Genomic DNA, 16,877 nt, shown 5'->3' on the forward strand with positions numbered 1-16,877 from the left:
CACACACACACTCTCTCTGACACACTTACACAAACACACCCACACATTCATCACCCCCTATTCTGCCTCAGGACTATTCAATCATTAGCTTGCATTGTAAGTGACAGATGTCTCCATGTACCAGACAGGAACCACTGATTCTTCTTCGTGATCGAAAGTAATGGCGGCTTTTGGAGCAGATTTTACATGTTGTTATTTAAATCAAATAGTTAAATAGTTTAAATTGATAGAGACAGAAAGACAGAAAGACAGAAAGACAGAAAGAGAGAAAGAGAGAAAGAGAGAGAGAGAAAGAGAGAGAGAGAAAGAGAGAGACCCTGATGAACATTTGTCTAAAAATAATCCCCTCTTTCATTTCACTCACCCAAGCCTCTCTCTCTCTCTCTCTCTCTCTCTCTCTCTCTCTCTCTCTCTCTCTCACACTCTCTCTCGCTGTCTCCATTATTCACAGACACTCTTACCTCAGATAACCTCAGTGATGTTCTGTGTAGACAGAGATTCCAGACAGTGTGTTTGTCGCTGTTGAACATGATCAGGACTAATCTGCAGTGTCATGTAGTGTGTTATAATTTCTGTGTGGGTTTTGACTATATTGTATTACATTGTATATGTTCAGAGCTCTTTATGCATTGCATTGAGTATGACACAGCATTGTATAATTACTATAATTAACATGACTGTTCTGGGGAGAACTGGAAGCTTTTTAAAGACTCAACAGTAAACGGCAATATGACTGTGTTTAATTTGACTGTTATACTTTTATTTATTTAATCATTTTTATTCTCTAGTGCAAGGCTTTGAGAAGGTGAAGAGCCTCATTGTTGAAATGCATTTCACTGATGTCATAACACTGTTAAGATCTTAATTAAAGCAGAGAGACTCATGCTCCCCCTCTGTTGTACTATTTTCCCATAGAAAGACAAAGTTTTGCAGAAAGACAGACGATGAGAGCAAGCCGTACGTCACTAACCCCCCAAGCACTTTCATGATATTACGCATAGAACGGAGGCCAAAAGTTGTGGCAGAGCTCCAAAACCCGCTGTCAACAAAGTCATCAGACAGAGAGAAAGTGTCTTTGCTCTGTATGTTAAAACACTTGGTGTCACACAAACTTCACCACAGTTTGATAAAAGATTTAAAAGCTGTCTGCTAACGAGCCCTGTCAAAGACAACACGTTTACCACGTTAAATTGTTCCTCTAACTATAATTCTTGACATCTTAACGGTAAGTTTTGTTCTTGTGAATGATTTGTATTTACTGTCACGTGAACAGTGAAAACATTTTAAAGGAGCATTTCAAGCATTTACTTAATGCTTTTGTTTGGGTTGTTGTGTGTCCACTGTTGAGGTCGCTGCACAAAGAGTAGCAGTAAAAATACTATGAACATACAGACAGGGAGAAGCAGCTCCAGTCTCAGATCTTCCCTGAGTGGTGAACCAATCAAATACAATGACATGATTTCCTCCAGTGCCATTCTGATCCAAGTCCTGTTATTCATCAGTTGGAAAATCAACTTGTGTTTTAAAATGTCTCTCTTGTCTTTGACATGTGGATGAAGTTGAAGCATCTTTGAACATTAACAGTTTGTCGTCACTCAAAACACTGTCGTCTTTAGTCATATAGATGGAAAACAAATCAATTCAAGAAGGAAAGGAACTACTCCAATTGTGTATTACCTTCATAACATCCCTATCAGTAGGAGGTAGAGTGAAAAATAACTTTCAGTCCGTTAAACGACAATGTAAACAAAGCACCATTTGAATAATGATGTTTCAAAAGGGTTCAATCTGCTGCACTGCAAAAGACAGAACATTTCTGCTTCATGCTTAGGTTTATTCAGTATTTTCAAGGTCATCATTCCTCCAGCATTTGTGACATTACATCTTCCCACAGAGCACCTTTCAGCTCAATGAAAGCTAGAGGAGGGAGGAGCAAGCACTGTGATTGGTTAGACTGTAATAAACGGACTACTGCAGTTGAACAGAGGAAGAGAGGAAGTGCCTGAAGGAGCTGGGTAGAATGTGAACAACAACAAAATGTCACAATAACTTCCACATTACACTGCCTGAGGAGTGTGTGTGTGTGTGTGTGTGTGTATGTGTGTGTATTTATTTGTGTGTGTGTGTGTGTGTGTGTGTGTGACCCAAAATCTCTTTGCGCACTTTCCCTCACACTCAGTCTCAATGCCCATTTGATTCAAAAACTGCTCCTCAAAATGTACGAAAAACTTCAAATTTGGGGTCAAGATTTTATTGCGTAAGTGGAAGTCAGAACAGACATAGAACTGCGATTGGACGTTTTATTCTAGCGGCTGTATTCGTATTGGCTGAGAGCTGTACACAGAAACAAGGGCTTTTGAAATAGGGCCCAGTTGTACATGTACATGAACTTTTGTTCACGTGTACAGATATATAATATGTGTTTCTGTATCTGTATGTGTGCTGGTTTCCAGGCGGATTAGAATGTTAATCTTTGAGGGGTCCAGTAATGAGTGGGGGGCAGTCTCCTCCAACACCCCCCCCCCCCACACACACACACACACACACACACACAGCCAAATGTGTTTCTCAATCTCTCCATCTATTACACAAGAAGACCCCCACCAGTAAATGAAACCTACTCTCACAAATCCAGCTCCTCACACACACACACACACACACACACACACACACACACGTAGTAAAACCCTGTTTAATAGTTTATTGAGCTTCAGCTGCTTCCCACATAGGCCCCAGCTGATTCAAAATGCTGGAGGGGGGTTGAGTGGATGGGGTGGGAGGGGTTTGGGAGTGTGACGGGGGTGTGGAGGTCAGACAGCTGCTGCGTACAGTAACCATGGAAACCTTTGTCTGAGCCTGTCAAAATGGAGAAGGATGAGTCGGGCTGTAAATTCAAATTTAAGGTCTTCTTCGTTATGAGTCTACCACACAAGTCGCCCCAGATTTGCGTTTGGCAGTTTTTTCGTCATGTATATCAGACAACAGTCACAAAAGATACCCCCCCCCCCCTTTTTCTGGATCCACCCCCGTTACTCATCAATGCCTGATACTATGTGTTCACTGAAGTGAGCTGTCTTGACAATACAACTTTTAAATATAGCAGGATTAACATTCATGTCACTAATTTAGCATAGTTGATAGCCTTACAACAATGTTTAAAGAGAAGTATTTAGCTAATTTCACTTTTTCTTAAGCACAGAATTTGTGTAATTACAATAGTTTTAATCTCGGGAATTGACTTTTATAATAGACATACATATATATAAACAAGGGTATGGATTATATAATGATCATTTTGTGTTATAACCTGGATGTTTCCAAAGCTTTGGAATAAAGTGAATATAATTGTATAATTGTAATGCTCAATGCCAAAGTGAGAACTGGTTGCCCTCTAGTGCCAGAAACATACTCTGCAATACTGTTACCGTCCGTCCACCCATCCACCCATCCACCCATCCTCCATACAGCTTATCCTTTGAGGGTCACAGGGAGCTGGAGCCAAACCCCAGATGACAGTGAGCGAGAGGCGGGGTTTACACTGAACAGGTAACATACACCATTCACTCTCTCACATTCACACAAATTAGAGTCTCCAATTAACTCAACTCCAGTCTGCATGTTTTGGGTATGTACAAGTAAATCACAATACCCAGAGAAATCTCAAGAAAACACGGGAAGAACATGTCAACTCTACACAGGAAGTCCCTCGCTGAACTGGGATCAAAACCAGGAATCTTTTTGCTGTGGATTCCAATAATGTCATTACTACATGTAAATACATATCCATAGAGAACATACACTTATGTCCTTATTAAGGATCCATGACATTTACTACATAATGAGGTAGTCATTGAAATGAAGTGAAGGGGAAGCCAACATTTGTACAGGCATTCAGTTTAATTTAATTTGAAGAGAGTTCAAAGATATGATACTTAAAAAAAACACACACACACAGAGAGAAGCAATGTGGCCATAGAAGTGTCCAAGCTAAGAAGCAGGGCAGATTCCCAAATGCACAGAGTACAAAATTTCACAATGTCATATGTACAACACAAAAAGAACACAAATACACAGACGAGAGCTCTCAGCTAGATGGAGTTTGGTATTTACATTAAAATAAATAGAACAAACCGATAAATAACATCAAAATGCATTGGTTGATGGATGATGACTTAAGAGCTGGATTTGCAGATATAGAGCCGACCACTGATTTATCTCTATATACTACAGGGAGAGCAAAGGTATTCTTCATAGTGGCAGGACATACACAGTCTATTTGTAAATAAACCATAACTTTCATCTTTTTATATCCAAATTGGTTTTCCCCTGATTAATTTACATTCAAGCCAGCTCAGGATAGGGATCGAGCCTGAAAACGTATACAGACGTAAATAATTGTTTGACTATTGGAGGAAAATCAGCGTATAGTCAACTCAGGGTGGAACGAGGCTGTGAGCTCGTTCCACCACAGCTTCTTTCATTTTCACCAGCGTGTAGGACACACGACGACGTCAGAGGGGATATAAAAAGACAAGTAAATATCTGCAAAGACAAAAACTCCAACGGCTTCTCTTTCAAAACACTGAGATAATCACCAAGATTCATTATTTCTCTGGATAATATTCATTATATTTCATCACATAACATACAAGTAGGGATATATAAAAACATGTAATGGTTGTATATAGAAATAGAAAATGTAAATTTTAACCTTCAGTGAGCTGCAGTTGATGATTATTTTATCTTTGAACGGTGATGAAACAATGAAACAATCTCAGCCCGGTCTCAAAGGGAGGGTTAGAAATCTATGTTTTTTCTTTTTCCATGTACATCTTACCTCTGGATATTTATCTACTTTCCTTCTTTAACATGTAGCTGAAGTGAGAAACCATGATAAGAAATAAGTAAAAAAATGACGTCTCTGTCTTCACAAATACGCGGATAACAGCGGAGATGTCATGTTCTGTAAACGCAGGTCTCTCTCATGTAACACCTATAATATCTTGGATAAGATGAGGACATGGCATGATACTGTACATCATCATCAGATTTATATCAGCATAGGGGAAGAACAAAGGAAATAAGAAGCTCAAATATAAGGATGACACGGTTGTGCATGTGCTATGATGTGTATTCCTGTCTCAGTACAGCAGGGATCACTTGTAGCGATGGTTAATATTTTAACGCTGCGTTTGATGGTTTCTTGTCAGGTTACAGCTGAAAGTCGTTCTTTTTCAAGCCGGATCTCCAGAAGCTGCCATCGCAGTAAAGAGAAGGAATATTAACTTCTGTCCCGCACCACAAGAACACAGCTGTATTTTGGGGTTATTTGTGGTAACGGTCAGCTACAAGCACGACCTTTGACACCTCTCTCTAACACAATGATCCTCTCTCAGCACAGGCCTGTCTCCAGATTGTTTCTACACCACTCGCATCATGGCTCAAAATAAACACGTCACACTTTAACACATCCATTCATCTACATTTTCCTCACATGAAGTCTTTCATGGTTTTAGCACTAGCAACCGAGAACCCAAAGCAAGGCCCTACCTCACCTCAACCCTTCTCGCATCTCTTCCTCTAATCCCTTTTAGCTCTTCCTTTCCTCTTCCTCCTCCCAGAGTTCTCCTGGGGCTTTTCCTCTTTGCTTCCCATCAATGCTCCGTTGGCGGCCTTGCTGAGGCCGTTGAGGGCCCCGTTAGAGAGGGCCTTGCCTGCCTTGGAGGAGGAGGAAGCGTCGCGTCTGGGCAGCTGGCGGCGATAGGTCTGGTAGTAGAAGTTGCCGAAGAGGATGATGAAGGTGATGGCGTAGCAGATGAGGGAGTAGTGCATCCAGTGGGGGAAGTCGCAGTTGACATAGAGAGACAAGGCTGTGTGGCCAATTGTGACGTGGAACTGAACCTGAGACACAAAGGGAGAAATTAATCATATTTTTGTGAAGCTTTTTCATCTCCCTTTATTATAACAGTTAGATTGCACTTCCAAAATGTGTTTAACGAAAAGGTTTCCACAGAGGAAACTAATGTCTAACCATCTGGATGATGGTCAAATACTTCTTCCACCACAGGTACTTCTGGATCTTAGGTCCGCAGGAGGCCAGGCCATAGTACAGATACATCAAGACATGGATCCCTGCATTCATGTGCGCACCGAAGAACGCTGCGAAGAGAAGAAAAAAAAAAGGTTTCAAATTGTGTCTTGCCAATTGTAAGGCTTCAAAACCCAAACTCATACGTCTCGATGAGGTGATGCTCAAGAGAGCCAGTAGTTCAAGAGGATACATTCTAATGATTTTGGTGACATTTATACAGATCAGATGGACATTTGTGGTTTTGAGTGAGATGTCTCAGCAGCTGTTTGATTGAAATTTTGAACAGACAAGCATTTCCATCGCTGGATGAAAAATGAATAGAGTTACCATCTCCAATCACAGTCAGGTCAACATTTAATTTGCCAAACATTTGTATTTATGACCCAATACCTGTAATAAACTACATATGTGGGTCTAAGGAAACAGGGCAAAGAGCACAACAATTTTGATTTCTAATTTAACTAGAGAGGAACTCAGTTAAGCACATACCTCTGCCAAGGCCCAACAGTCCCCTTATGAAAACGTTTAAATTCACTTGATCCAGATTTCTATTTGAATCTGCACCAATTTGCACACACAATATCAGTCCCCTAAACATTTTTTTTTTCACCAAGATCCTTTAATTAGAAGGAAAATCTTGAGTTAAAATAAAATAATAATCCTAGATCTGCCCACTGATCTGAAACTGCACCAAAATTCCAAGAGTTTTTCCCTGAACCTGACATCAACAGATTTCATGCTAATTAATCCAGCAGTTTTTGCATAATCCTAACTAACAGATGGCCAAAACACAGACAAAAACATAACCTACATGGCTGAGATAAATTATTTCATAAAAGGAATTAGGCACAAAGAAATATCCTGACATTCACTGTAGCCTGTGCTACTCACACTGTCCTCCAGCCACCCATTTGATGCCGATCCACCAGAGCGTGAACATAGTGCAGTGGTGGTAGACGTGCAGGAAGGTAACCTGGTTGAATTTCTTTCTCAGGATGAAAAACACTGTGTCCAGGTACTCGATGCCTTTGGATATGAAGTACCACCACAGGGCTCCTGCCACCTGTCTCAGACACAAAGGGAGAAATGTGTTGTAAGGCAGATACAGAAGGGGGGAAAGAAACAAGAATGGAAAAGTGGGATTTAGACAGCTAGAGCAGAAGAGTCTCATCTATTCTGCCATTCCTCGACCTCAGGGTCAACTGAGACAAGAGGACTGGGCTTTCTCTGTCAGGTGTGTAACTGCGTCATGGAGCAGCAGGAAGGAAGGAAGGTGAAACTGAACACGATCCCTCCTCCAGCTGCACTTTTTCTGAGGGCAGGGTCCAAGTTAGTTGAAGCTGATCATGTTTCCAAAAGGCACTGAGCCTGAAGGTTCCCTGATGCCCTGACAGGACTTTTCTTACGTATTTGGTTAGTGCACTTAGAGTGAAGTGAGATCTCCATCTATCTGTGACAAATGGCAGTGAAGGGTTAGGGTTAGTGTTAACTATTACAAATGAAGTTGCATACATTCTTTATTTAATAAAAGGCTGTGTGCACGTGCCTTTGTGTGTGTGTGTGTGTGTGTGTGTGTGTTTGTCTGCAGCTCCAGACACTCACCCTGACTTCATTGGGGTCCTCTGAATAATCCACCGGTTGACAGATGTAACTGTAGCTTGCAGACCGCGCCGCCAAAAACAGCTAAAGAACAAGAGAAGGTCTCGATGGAATCAGTGAGGTACAGTGAATTCACAAAAAACAAAGAGGCACAGTGGGAGGAGACAGACGAGAGATGGAGTACAGGCAGGAGGCGGAACACACTGTAATAAGGTTAGTCTAATCCCAGGGGGGTAGAACTGCAGCTGCAACATATTCATCTACATGGATGATTCTAGTCGGAATAAGACGTCTTCCACAAGTTTGTAAGACTTATGCACTCACTACAGTTTCATTGGCACATGCAGATAAAAGAGGCCACTGAGCCTTTTCTGTAACTACAACCAACCTCTTTGAAGATGAAGAAGTTGAGGAAGACCATGCTGAAGTTGTAGACAATGAGGGTCTTGCGGAGCTGGAAGGGTTCTCTGTTCTTCATGTATTTGGGCCCCAGCCAGAGAAAGAGCAAGTAGGAGGTGCTGATGGCCAGTGTGGGCAGGGGGTTGTTCATCAGAGGCCATTTCGCCACTCGCTTGTCTGTGGAACAGAAGTTCTCACAGCGTTACATAACGATTCTTAATGTTTGCTCTGCACAGCACCGACTCAGAGGGAGTTCGGTGCAGAGGATGGATTATGTGTCTCAAGGTGAGTTGTCTGGAAGTTGTCGGGATGTAAACTTCTTTGATAGAATTGCTCATCATATAGTATAGCATAGAATAACACAGAGTATAGTATAGCATAATATAGTATGTTATAGTATAGTATAGACAAGTATAGTATAGTATAATATAGTAGAGGAAAGTATAATGTACTATAGGGAAGTATACCATAGTATAGTATGTACAGCATAGTAGGTATAGTATAGTAACGACAAGTATAGCCTGTAAAGTATCGTAAAGAACTTTATAATATAGTATAGTTTTGCATGTATACTAATTACAGCATAGGATTTATAGTATAGTATGTACATTTTAGTAAGGAAAAGTATAAAATAGTCACGCATTTATATCATAATAAAGAAAAAGTATAGTATAGCATGTATAGTATGCACACTACAGAGTATTATGTATAGTATAGCATAAACATTATAGTAAAGAAAAGTATGGCATAGTGTAGTATAGTATCGTGAAAAAGTATAGTATAATTATACTATAAACATTAAAATGATCGTTCACTCCGACAATGGATCATAACGAAAACCCAGGACTATTACCTGCAATGGTTAGGGTCCATTTGTAGAACTCTATGGTGTCATTGATAAAATGTGTCACAACCTCCATGGTTGTGGCCGATGACCTGGAATGAAAAGGACAAATGTGAACAAGACCTTTAAATTCTCAGCTTTCCTAAAAACGTGTGATGGATAAAGCCGAATCGTGAAGGGGACATCCTCTGAGAGACCCTTACTCATCATGTGACCTCCTGTGAACTGTGCTTTTCTCTTTGACTGGAACATAACGTTTATACAGCTACATACATCTCAATGGATCTGTAAAATAAACAGACCAGGGGCCAGCAGAGAGCCCTACAGGAGCCTGTGGCCCCATGAGGCCCTGAGAGACGCGCCTAGGGTTTCATTGCGCACAAAGGCAGGGAACAGCAGGCAGCAGAGCGCATGTGTCAGCGGATTTTTGGCTTCAGCGCGACCACCCTCCAACCTGGTGGTCCCACACATCGAGGGGGTTGGCCTCGTGGCACCGCTTCCTTACACTGAAGTGGGTCATCTGCCTCAGACAGAGGCGGACTGACGCGCACATGCCGATAAACAGCGAAGACGCACAATGTGATTTAACGATCCTAAAAACGGATGACACCACCTCCATCCCCCCCTCCCCCTCCATCCCTCCCCCTCTCCCCGGCCCGAAGCTGATCGAGCTTCTGCTGCAGCATCTGCCACAGTCCCGCACGCGCTCTCCCTGTACAAACTGCTGGGAGCATTAACCATTCATAAAGGACTTAATACGAACCAAACATCGCGTTTCTTACAGATATGGATGATCATATTCACAGTATAGGATTTCAATCCTTTCAGCGTGCCCCCTGCGGCATGCACTGGGCCTTCACATAGCCCGCATTCACTTCATCACCAGTAGGGTTTTTAAAAAAAACCACCTCAGCTGGTCCCATCCCACATCTGCGTAAACACCGATCCATTCGAATGATACGTGTGTAAATGGAGGCCGCGCACAGCAAACACACCACAGACCGCAATAACATCCCCAATGTTCTGCGTGCCAGTGAAGATGCCCATCACCTTACCGTGTCGGTGCTTGGCAGAATATCCCTGTGTTATGACATTCAGCGCAGGCCCGCGCACCGTGCGTGATTCTGCCCGCTCTGATCCACCGATCCAAGTTTCTATCAGACGGATCCAAGTGTTCCGCGTCCACAGACCAAGGAGGATGAGAGGAGCCGCTGAGTTCACAGCGACGGTCTCAATTAGTCTATTCGGGACAACCCCAGCCTCCACTGCGTCTGCTTCAATGAATTTCTCCTCTGGTCCAAATCAGCGCCAGCGTCATGGCGAACACAATCGAGCACATATTTCCGGTTAGACTTTCACAATAAATGAAAGGTTAATGGGTTTTCTCCTTTAGTGAGATGCTCTATCTCTCTCTTGGCATACAAATTATATGATTGGAAATGTTTTATATCATAGCCAAACAAACTTTGACTATAAGTTTCCAAAATGCAATATTAAAAATAGCTAATTATGCAACAACAAATAATAAAGGTAATGATAACCAAACGTCTACAGAAATTGAGGTTGCCTTAAAATGCATTGTTCATAATTAATCAATATTGGTTATTTCATAGCCTATGGAAGCATTTTATATTATTATCACTATTGTTGTCATTGTTATAGGTCGCAAAATGCTCCCGTAGGCCTAACCCTAACTTTATGTTATATTATACGCGCACACTGCACGGCTCTATTTGAAGCCGTCTCACTGTACTTCCTGTCTGAGTCGGATTGCTCCTGTGTAACTTGACGCAGCTCAGCTCCTGTCCTGCAGCCGCCGCTCTGGGATGATGGAGAGATGTTCTGCGCATGCGCACACATGGAGGCGGATGCAGCAGAAACACATCAGCGAGATATAACCAGAGTGACACAGGAACAGAAGTGACCCAGCCTTCAAAATAAGAGAGATTTTTGTCCCATTTGACAAAAATAACGTTCTCTGCATTAAACCCCCGTAAATCTTTATTATAAAAGTGGATAATGATTATGAAAAACAATAAAAGGACACACAGAAGAAATGTCAGTCAATTAAAGGGTGTAAACCTATTGAGAGTGAGAAACTGCAGACATGAAATATCATATAATGGGTTTTATTTTGATATTCCTGGCCATGATCCTGTATCTCATGGTGTCTAACAGGACACTCGGTGTACCTGCTGTTGCGCCGGTTTTTCTCTTGTCCTCTCTACTTGCACGAGCCGTTTGTTCTCATCTGTAGATTCAATATTCTCTTGCTACTATCCAGGGATTCACATTTTGCCTCGCGGTGGACCAGTGCGTCTGTACGGAGCTTTTTACGCGGGACAAAAATGCGTAGAGAAGCAGAGATGCGCTCCTGGGACTCTCTTCATTGATGGTCGTGAGCTCCCATCACAGGCCCTGTTCTCTGGCCAGTGGAGTTAGTTCCTCACGTGAATATGGTCCGGTGAGCTACCAGGAAGAGGGGTTTCACCGAGAATTCTGAAAGAAGGACACAATGAAGATTTGGAGCACGGAGCATGTTTTCAGGTGGGTCCCACCGGTCGTCATCGTCATAGATTATTGTTGAAGCAGAACGAAGTGAGATGTAGTTGCAGGGCAAGGTCGATGGGACCTTCACCCTGGTTTACTCAGTTTAAACTGCAGCGTTAAACTCTGAAGATAAGATGAGTTGAGATTAGAGAATCCTTCTCAACTCATTCCCCACTATGGGGAAATTCAGTGTGGTAACTCAGAGCACCAGGAAGGAACTTCAGGCAGAACAACTGTGTGGTTGTAGTCAGTAAATTCCCAACCATTTATAATATGACTCTATAGATTGTTAGGAAGTCACTATGAGTATTAAACACCAGAAATCATGTACTGTCATATGTTTTATATCAGAACACAAAAATTAAACCAAACCAACAGATCATCCCTCACAGTTTTTCCTGTTTTGGTTGATTACACACTGAATACATCAACCCATGTGCACGTAACTTAATTAGGACATGAATAAATCTGATCCTGTGCAATATAAGCTTGTTGTCAGGTATGTTTCTCCCATTTGTGTGTTTTTTTGTATGTGTTTGTGTGCAGTTACCCTTGGGAGACAGTGATCAAGGCTGCAATGAGAAAGTACCCCAACCCCATGAACCCTAACGTGGTCGGCGTGGACGTGCTGGACCGCAGCCTGGACGCCCAGGGACGCCTGCACAGCCACCGACTCCTCAGCACAGAGTGGGGCCTGCCGAGCATCGTACGAGCGGTCAGTGGACAGCACAAAGACCCACACTCAGAATGTATACACATGCTGAAAAGGAGGATGAAGATACACGTTCCTAAATTATGCTCAAGGGCCTGCAAGGGTCAGAGAAGAGGTTCCATCATGTCATTAACTAAATCTACTGTTTATTATTGTGTTTGCAGATACTGGGAACCAACCACACACAAACCTACGTGACGGAGCACTCCATCGTCGACCCAGAGGAGAAAAAGATGGAGCTGTGCTCAACAAATGTTAGTTTGTATTGAACCCTTCAGCCACCGATGACTGATCAGCAAGTTACACTGCATTGACTGGTTACACATTTTTACTAGAATGGCACACAGTACAGCACGTCCCTCCACCAAGGCCAAACAGTAAAATCAATCAAGCTGCCCCTAATATAACACACTCATACATATCCGTTCCCTAAATGAGCCAGATTTTGTCAAATCAAGATCAGTGAATTATTCCCTGGGAATAATAAAAAAAAAAACATCTTGCAATATTAAAGAAAGTGAACACAGTTTGAGTTTGTCTGTAATCATTCCAGTAGTTTATGTAGTCCTGCTCAGAAATAAAGGGACTAACACTCAGCAGTGAAAACATAACCTCCTGCACAGTATTGCAGGGAGATTTAACAGACCTTTATGCAAACTGTAAAATTGTATCCAGCATAAAGTAAAATAATGTCTCAAAATTTGAACATTTTGTGTTCATGAAACATTTCAGATCAAATAAGAATTTAGCAGGTTGCACTTCAACATGTCCAGTCAACAAAGCATCGGAAGTCTTCATCAGAAACCCAAATGTCTCTTAGATATACAATGAGGAATCATTAGGGGCTATTAGGAACTAGTAATCAAAGACAAAGTGTGTTAGGGTGTGTGTTAGATGGACGTAATAAAAAGTATAGAAAATAAATTCTCAAAGAATTGGCCCAATAAACTGAAACAACATGGATGCATGCTCTTAAACACAGGGATTTGCCTGGATACAGCAAGATCTTAAAAAACCTCCCCTTTATACAGTAACTCCTCCCCCCTGCACAGACAACTGATTCCCTCCTCCAACCCTCAGCTCACAATGCAACTTGATTCTGGATTAAGATTCTTTAACAATAATCATAAATTAAGCACATGCAAATCTGTTTTATTTTCCAGATTACTCTGACCAACCTCATATCAGTGGACGAGAGGCTTCTTTACAGGCCCCACCCAGACAACCCTGAGGTGTAAGTACAAGTTACATTTCATTTAGGAAAGATTGTTAAATTCAATGATCGTGATCACACCACATGTGAAGCTGAAGTCTCCTTATTTGTTTGTTGTCCCTTTTTCATTCCACCAATCAATGATTAGTAGTAGAGCACAGAGTGATCTCACACAGACTCAGTAATTGATTTCCTCACTGGATGTTAGTGAGATGAAAGAAAGGATGAACATACCAGGTGTATGTTGGTGTTTAGTTATTCTTCTCTGGTATGATCCACACTGCTAGTCTGTGATCTGAGAGGCTGGTGAGAACTGTGAGCTCTCCAAGTCCCTGTGTCCTCCCCTCCCCTGTCACCTATTCCCTGTTTATATCACCCAGTGCCTCTAATGAGCACCACCAAGTGTCCAAATATTAATTATGACCAGTTAACAATTAACGTAAGTGGCTCCTACAGTAATCTTTCTAATTTCAACTCTAATCACCAAATAATGGACGATGCTTTTGTTAAATTGATAAAATCTTTCTTCATAGCACATCTGCACAAGATCCACTCAGCCCCTCCTGACTCCTCTCTCTCTTTACCTCTCTCTCTCTCTCTCTCTCTCGCTCTCTCTATCACTCACTCCCTCAGGCCAACAACCACTGATACACACAAATGCAGTGACATAGGACACATGTAAATTCAGACTGGTTTAAGGCAACGTCATTTGGTATTTGCAAACAGAAAAGTCGGACGTGCGTATTTGCATATAGAGCGAGGAAGTGAGATCACAAGTGATCACAAGTGGTCACAGGAGACACGTTTAGGACACATTTTAATGTCCGGTCTGAACAGATAAACTCAACCTGTGACTTGTGATCAGATCTCTGAACTGGGCCAATGTTAACTATCTTGCGGTATTCATCTCTCTCTTTCTCTCTCTCTCTCTCTCTCCCCCTCTCCCTCTCCCTCTCCCTCTCCCCCTCGCTCCTCAGTACCGTCCTGACCCAGGAGGCAATCATCACAGTCAAGGGAGTCAGTCTAAGCAGTTACCTGGAGGGGATGATGGCCATGAGAATGTCGGCCAACGCCAGGAAGGTAACAGAAAAGAAACATTCTTCTATTTATACTCTTGTTTCCCCTTCTGCATTTCACCTGAACTCTGGTTCCAGTCGTAAAGATAAAGTAAAGGATTGCCTCGCATGCTGGGACTCCACTGTCTCTCTCTGCTGTTCCAGGGTCAACAGTTACCACTGGTGCTTTCCTGTCACTGAGTGTCTCCTCTTTAATCTCCTGTCCCTCTCTGTGGATCTGTAGGGTTGGGATGCTATTGAGTGGATTATTCAGAATTCGGAAACAGAGAACATGCCTCTCTGACATTTACTTACTCTGGTAACTTCTTTACTTTCCTCTGCATCCTTTTTTTTCTATTACTATTTTAAGCAAGCTTCTTGTTTTTTCTCTTTTCTAAACTACAAAGAGAAGTGTGATGTTAGTGTTTACATCACCAACCATTTGTTTGCATACACAGGGCTGCAGCTCCACTGTGATGACTAGTCCCTGGCTGCAGGTCCTGGACCTCCGGGGATCCTCAGCATCTTGGGATCCTCTGCAATTGGTGCTCAGACTGTCTGGGGCTCCCCCTCACGCACACAAGCACACACACATACACGCACACACACACACACATGCCTCCTCTCACCTCTAGAGAACATGCACTGGAGGCTCCAACAGACAACTGCTGCCAAAGCTCTACAGTTATGAGGAAGTGTCAAGGATTGTGGTTGGACTCACTAACCCATTTACAGTCGGTCTAATTAGAGACTGAGGAAGCCATGACAGTTCCTCAGTGTGTTTAACACTCTCCTGGTGAGTGACCACAGGGTTTACAAGTCTTGTGTTGAGGAAATGTATCAACTTCACCAGCAACTTGGCTGGTTAGAATATTTTACTACTAAAGCATGTTTACTTCGCTCTAGTGTCCTGGCTTCGTTTAGAAAGATTAGGGTGCAATAGGGAGACGCAGAAGGTTCAGTACAAAATAATATGCAACTAGCTTCATCATTTCATTTACATGATATATGTATTTTTTCTCAACCGGAGTTCAAGCCGGAGACTTTTTACGGGTGCTTATTGCGTGTGTTTCAAGAGGCACAAACAGTAGACAATATGTCTGCATGATAGTTACAGTATAAAAACAAGGGAAGGGAAGTTATGGCTAGTTTGGTTGCCAGGCAGCTAGCTATGATTGCAGGAAATATGATTATTTCTGAGATTCTTTTTCAAGATAGGAATGTACCTTCGACATGGCCTTGTTTTCCTGCTGTGGAGGCACCAACACACAGGCACACCAGGTACCCCGTTTCCACCAAGGCAGCTGCTCAGAGACACTGCTTAGTCTGGAACCAGTTCCTTGTGTTTTGACAACTTAAGAACCGGCTCTCGAGCAGAACAACTGATTCCCCTCTGGGACAGACCATTTCCTGGTCCAGAAGAAAGTACCGCTTGTGACAGGGGGGGGTATCATACCTTACAAGACCAGTACGACCAACCACAACACCGTCAAAACAATTCTTCACAAAAACAGAGCTTGGTTCGTGTAATGCCTGCAAAGAAGATACATATAATAGTCCGAGGCGTATTAGGCGACATGCACTGGGACGTAATGACTTGGCTCTGCGGTGACTTTAGTCTGTGGAAAAGCAAACTGGCTCTTAAAAGTTACACAAGTTGAGCCAATCCTAACCAGCTCAGCAGCATCAGCAGGTTCACCTTGGTGGAAAGGGGGTAACAGGCAACCAGCAGATTTGTAATTGGGTAAATGCAGCAGATGGAGATGACATACAGATTGTTCTGTAGTGATCAGTGTAGCCAAATGTTGGACTAACTCACTTTGTGTGTTTTTTACCTGTTTACAAGGCCTTAAATCGCAGCATGTGTGTAATAGCCTGTGCAGCAGCAGTATAATGTCTTTCCCAGTCTGAGTCACTTCCATAAACCTGCTACCTGTTTGTCCACGAGGAGCAGGGCAGTACTGTATGTGCAACGCTGCAGCAGATGCAGACGTATACCACGACTACTTAATGTATGTGCTATATGGTTTTACTTGTTTAAAAGTAAAATCATATTTGCATTACATTTGTAAAAAATACTATTTATTTGATAAGGCTGCCTAGCAAGCAGAGAAGGTTGTTTGTATTTTCTGTTTCATGTTAAAAAATATTGTTTGAAGCTCTTGTCCTGCTGCAACAAATAAAACCATTGTTTGAAAACATTTCATGTCAGAATTTGATTTTTTTAACATTTGTGTCAACTTCTCAGGGTCATGGATCTTATTGAAGAAATCTGACACATTTAGGGGACTGAAAGAGTGTTTGCAATTTTGAATCATATCTAAATAAAAATCTGGATCTAGTGAATTTAAATGTGGGTTCAACTACTATTTGGTCTGGGCGTAGGTAAACACTGAGTGCTATTGTAGTTTTTT

At 42.2% G+C, this 16,877-nt stretch overlaps 2 protein-coding genes across 2 annotated transcripts; one reads left to right on the plus strand and one right to left on the minus strand.

Annotated features, from left to right (window-relative positions):
• Nucleotides 1–4,769: 4,769 nt before the first annotated feature.
• Nucleotides 4,770–10,217, minus strand: elovl4a (ELOVL fatty acid elongase 4a). Its single transcript, XM_062400153.1, has 7 exons — nt 9,989–10,217; nt 8,943–9,025; nt 8,079–8,266; nt 7,694–7,774; nt 6,983–7,154; nt 6,032–6,159; nt 4,770–5,901 (listed from the first exon to the last, which is right to left on the minus strand). The coding sequence occupies exons 2-7, from the start codon at nt 9,007–9,009 to the stop codon at nt 5,581–5,583; spliced, it is 957 nt and encodes a 318-aa protein (XP_062256137.1). The 5' UTR covers nt 9,010–9,025; nt 9,989–10,217; the 3' UTR covers nt 4,770–5,580.
• A 928-nt stretch (nt 10,218–11,145) lies between these two features.
• prelid3a (PRELI domain containing 3A) lies at nt 11,146–15,654 on the plus strand. Its single transcript, XM_062398508.1, has 7 exons — nt 11,146–11,480; nt 12,030–12,198; nt 12,360–12,449; nt 13,359–13,429; nt 14,386–14,488; nt 14,708–14,782; nt 14,922–15,654. Exons 1-6 carry the CDS (start codon nt 11,449–11,451, stop codon nt 14,765–14,767), a joined length of 525 nt encoding a protein of 174 aa, XP_062254492.1. The 5' UTR covers nt 11,146–11,448; the 3' UTR covers nt 14,768–14,782; nt 14,922–15,654.
• Nucleotides 15,655–16,877: the final 1,223 nt, after the last annotated feature.

Source organism: Platichthys flesus, chromosome 11 (assembly GCF_949316205.1).
Source record: "Platichthys flesus chromosome 11, fPlaFle2.1, whole genome shotgun sequence".
Lineage (NCBI taxonomy): Eukaryota > Metazoa > Chordata > Actinopteri > Pleuronectiformes > Pleuronectidae > Platichthys > Platichthys flesus.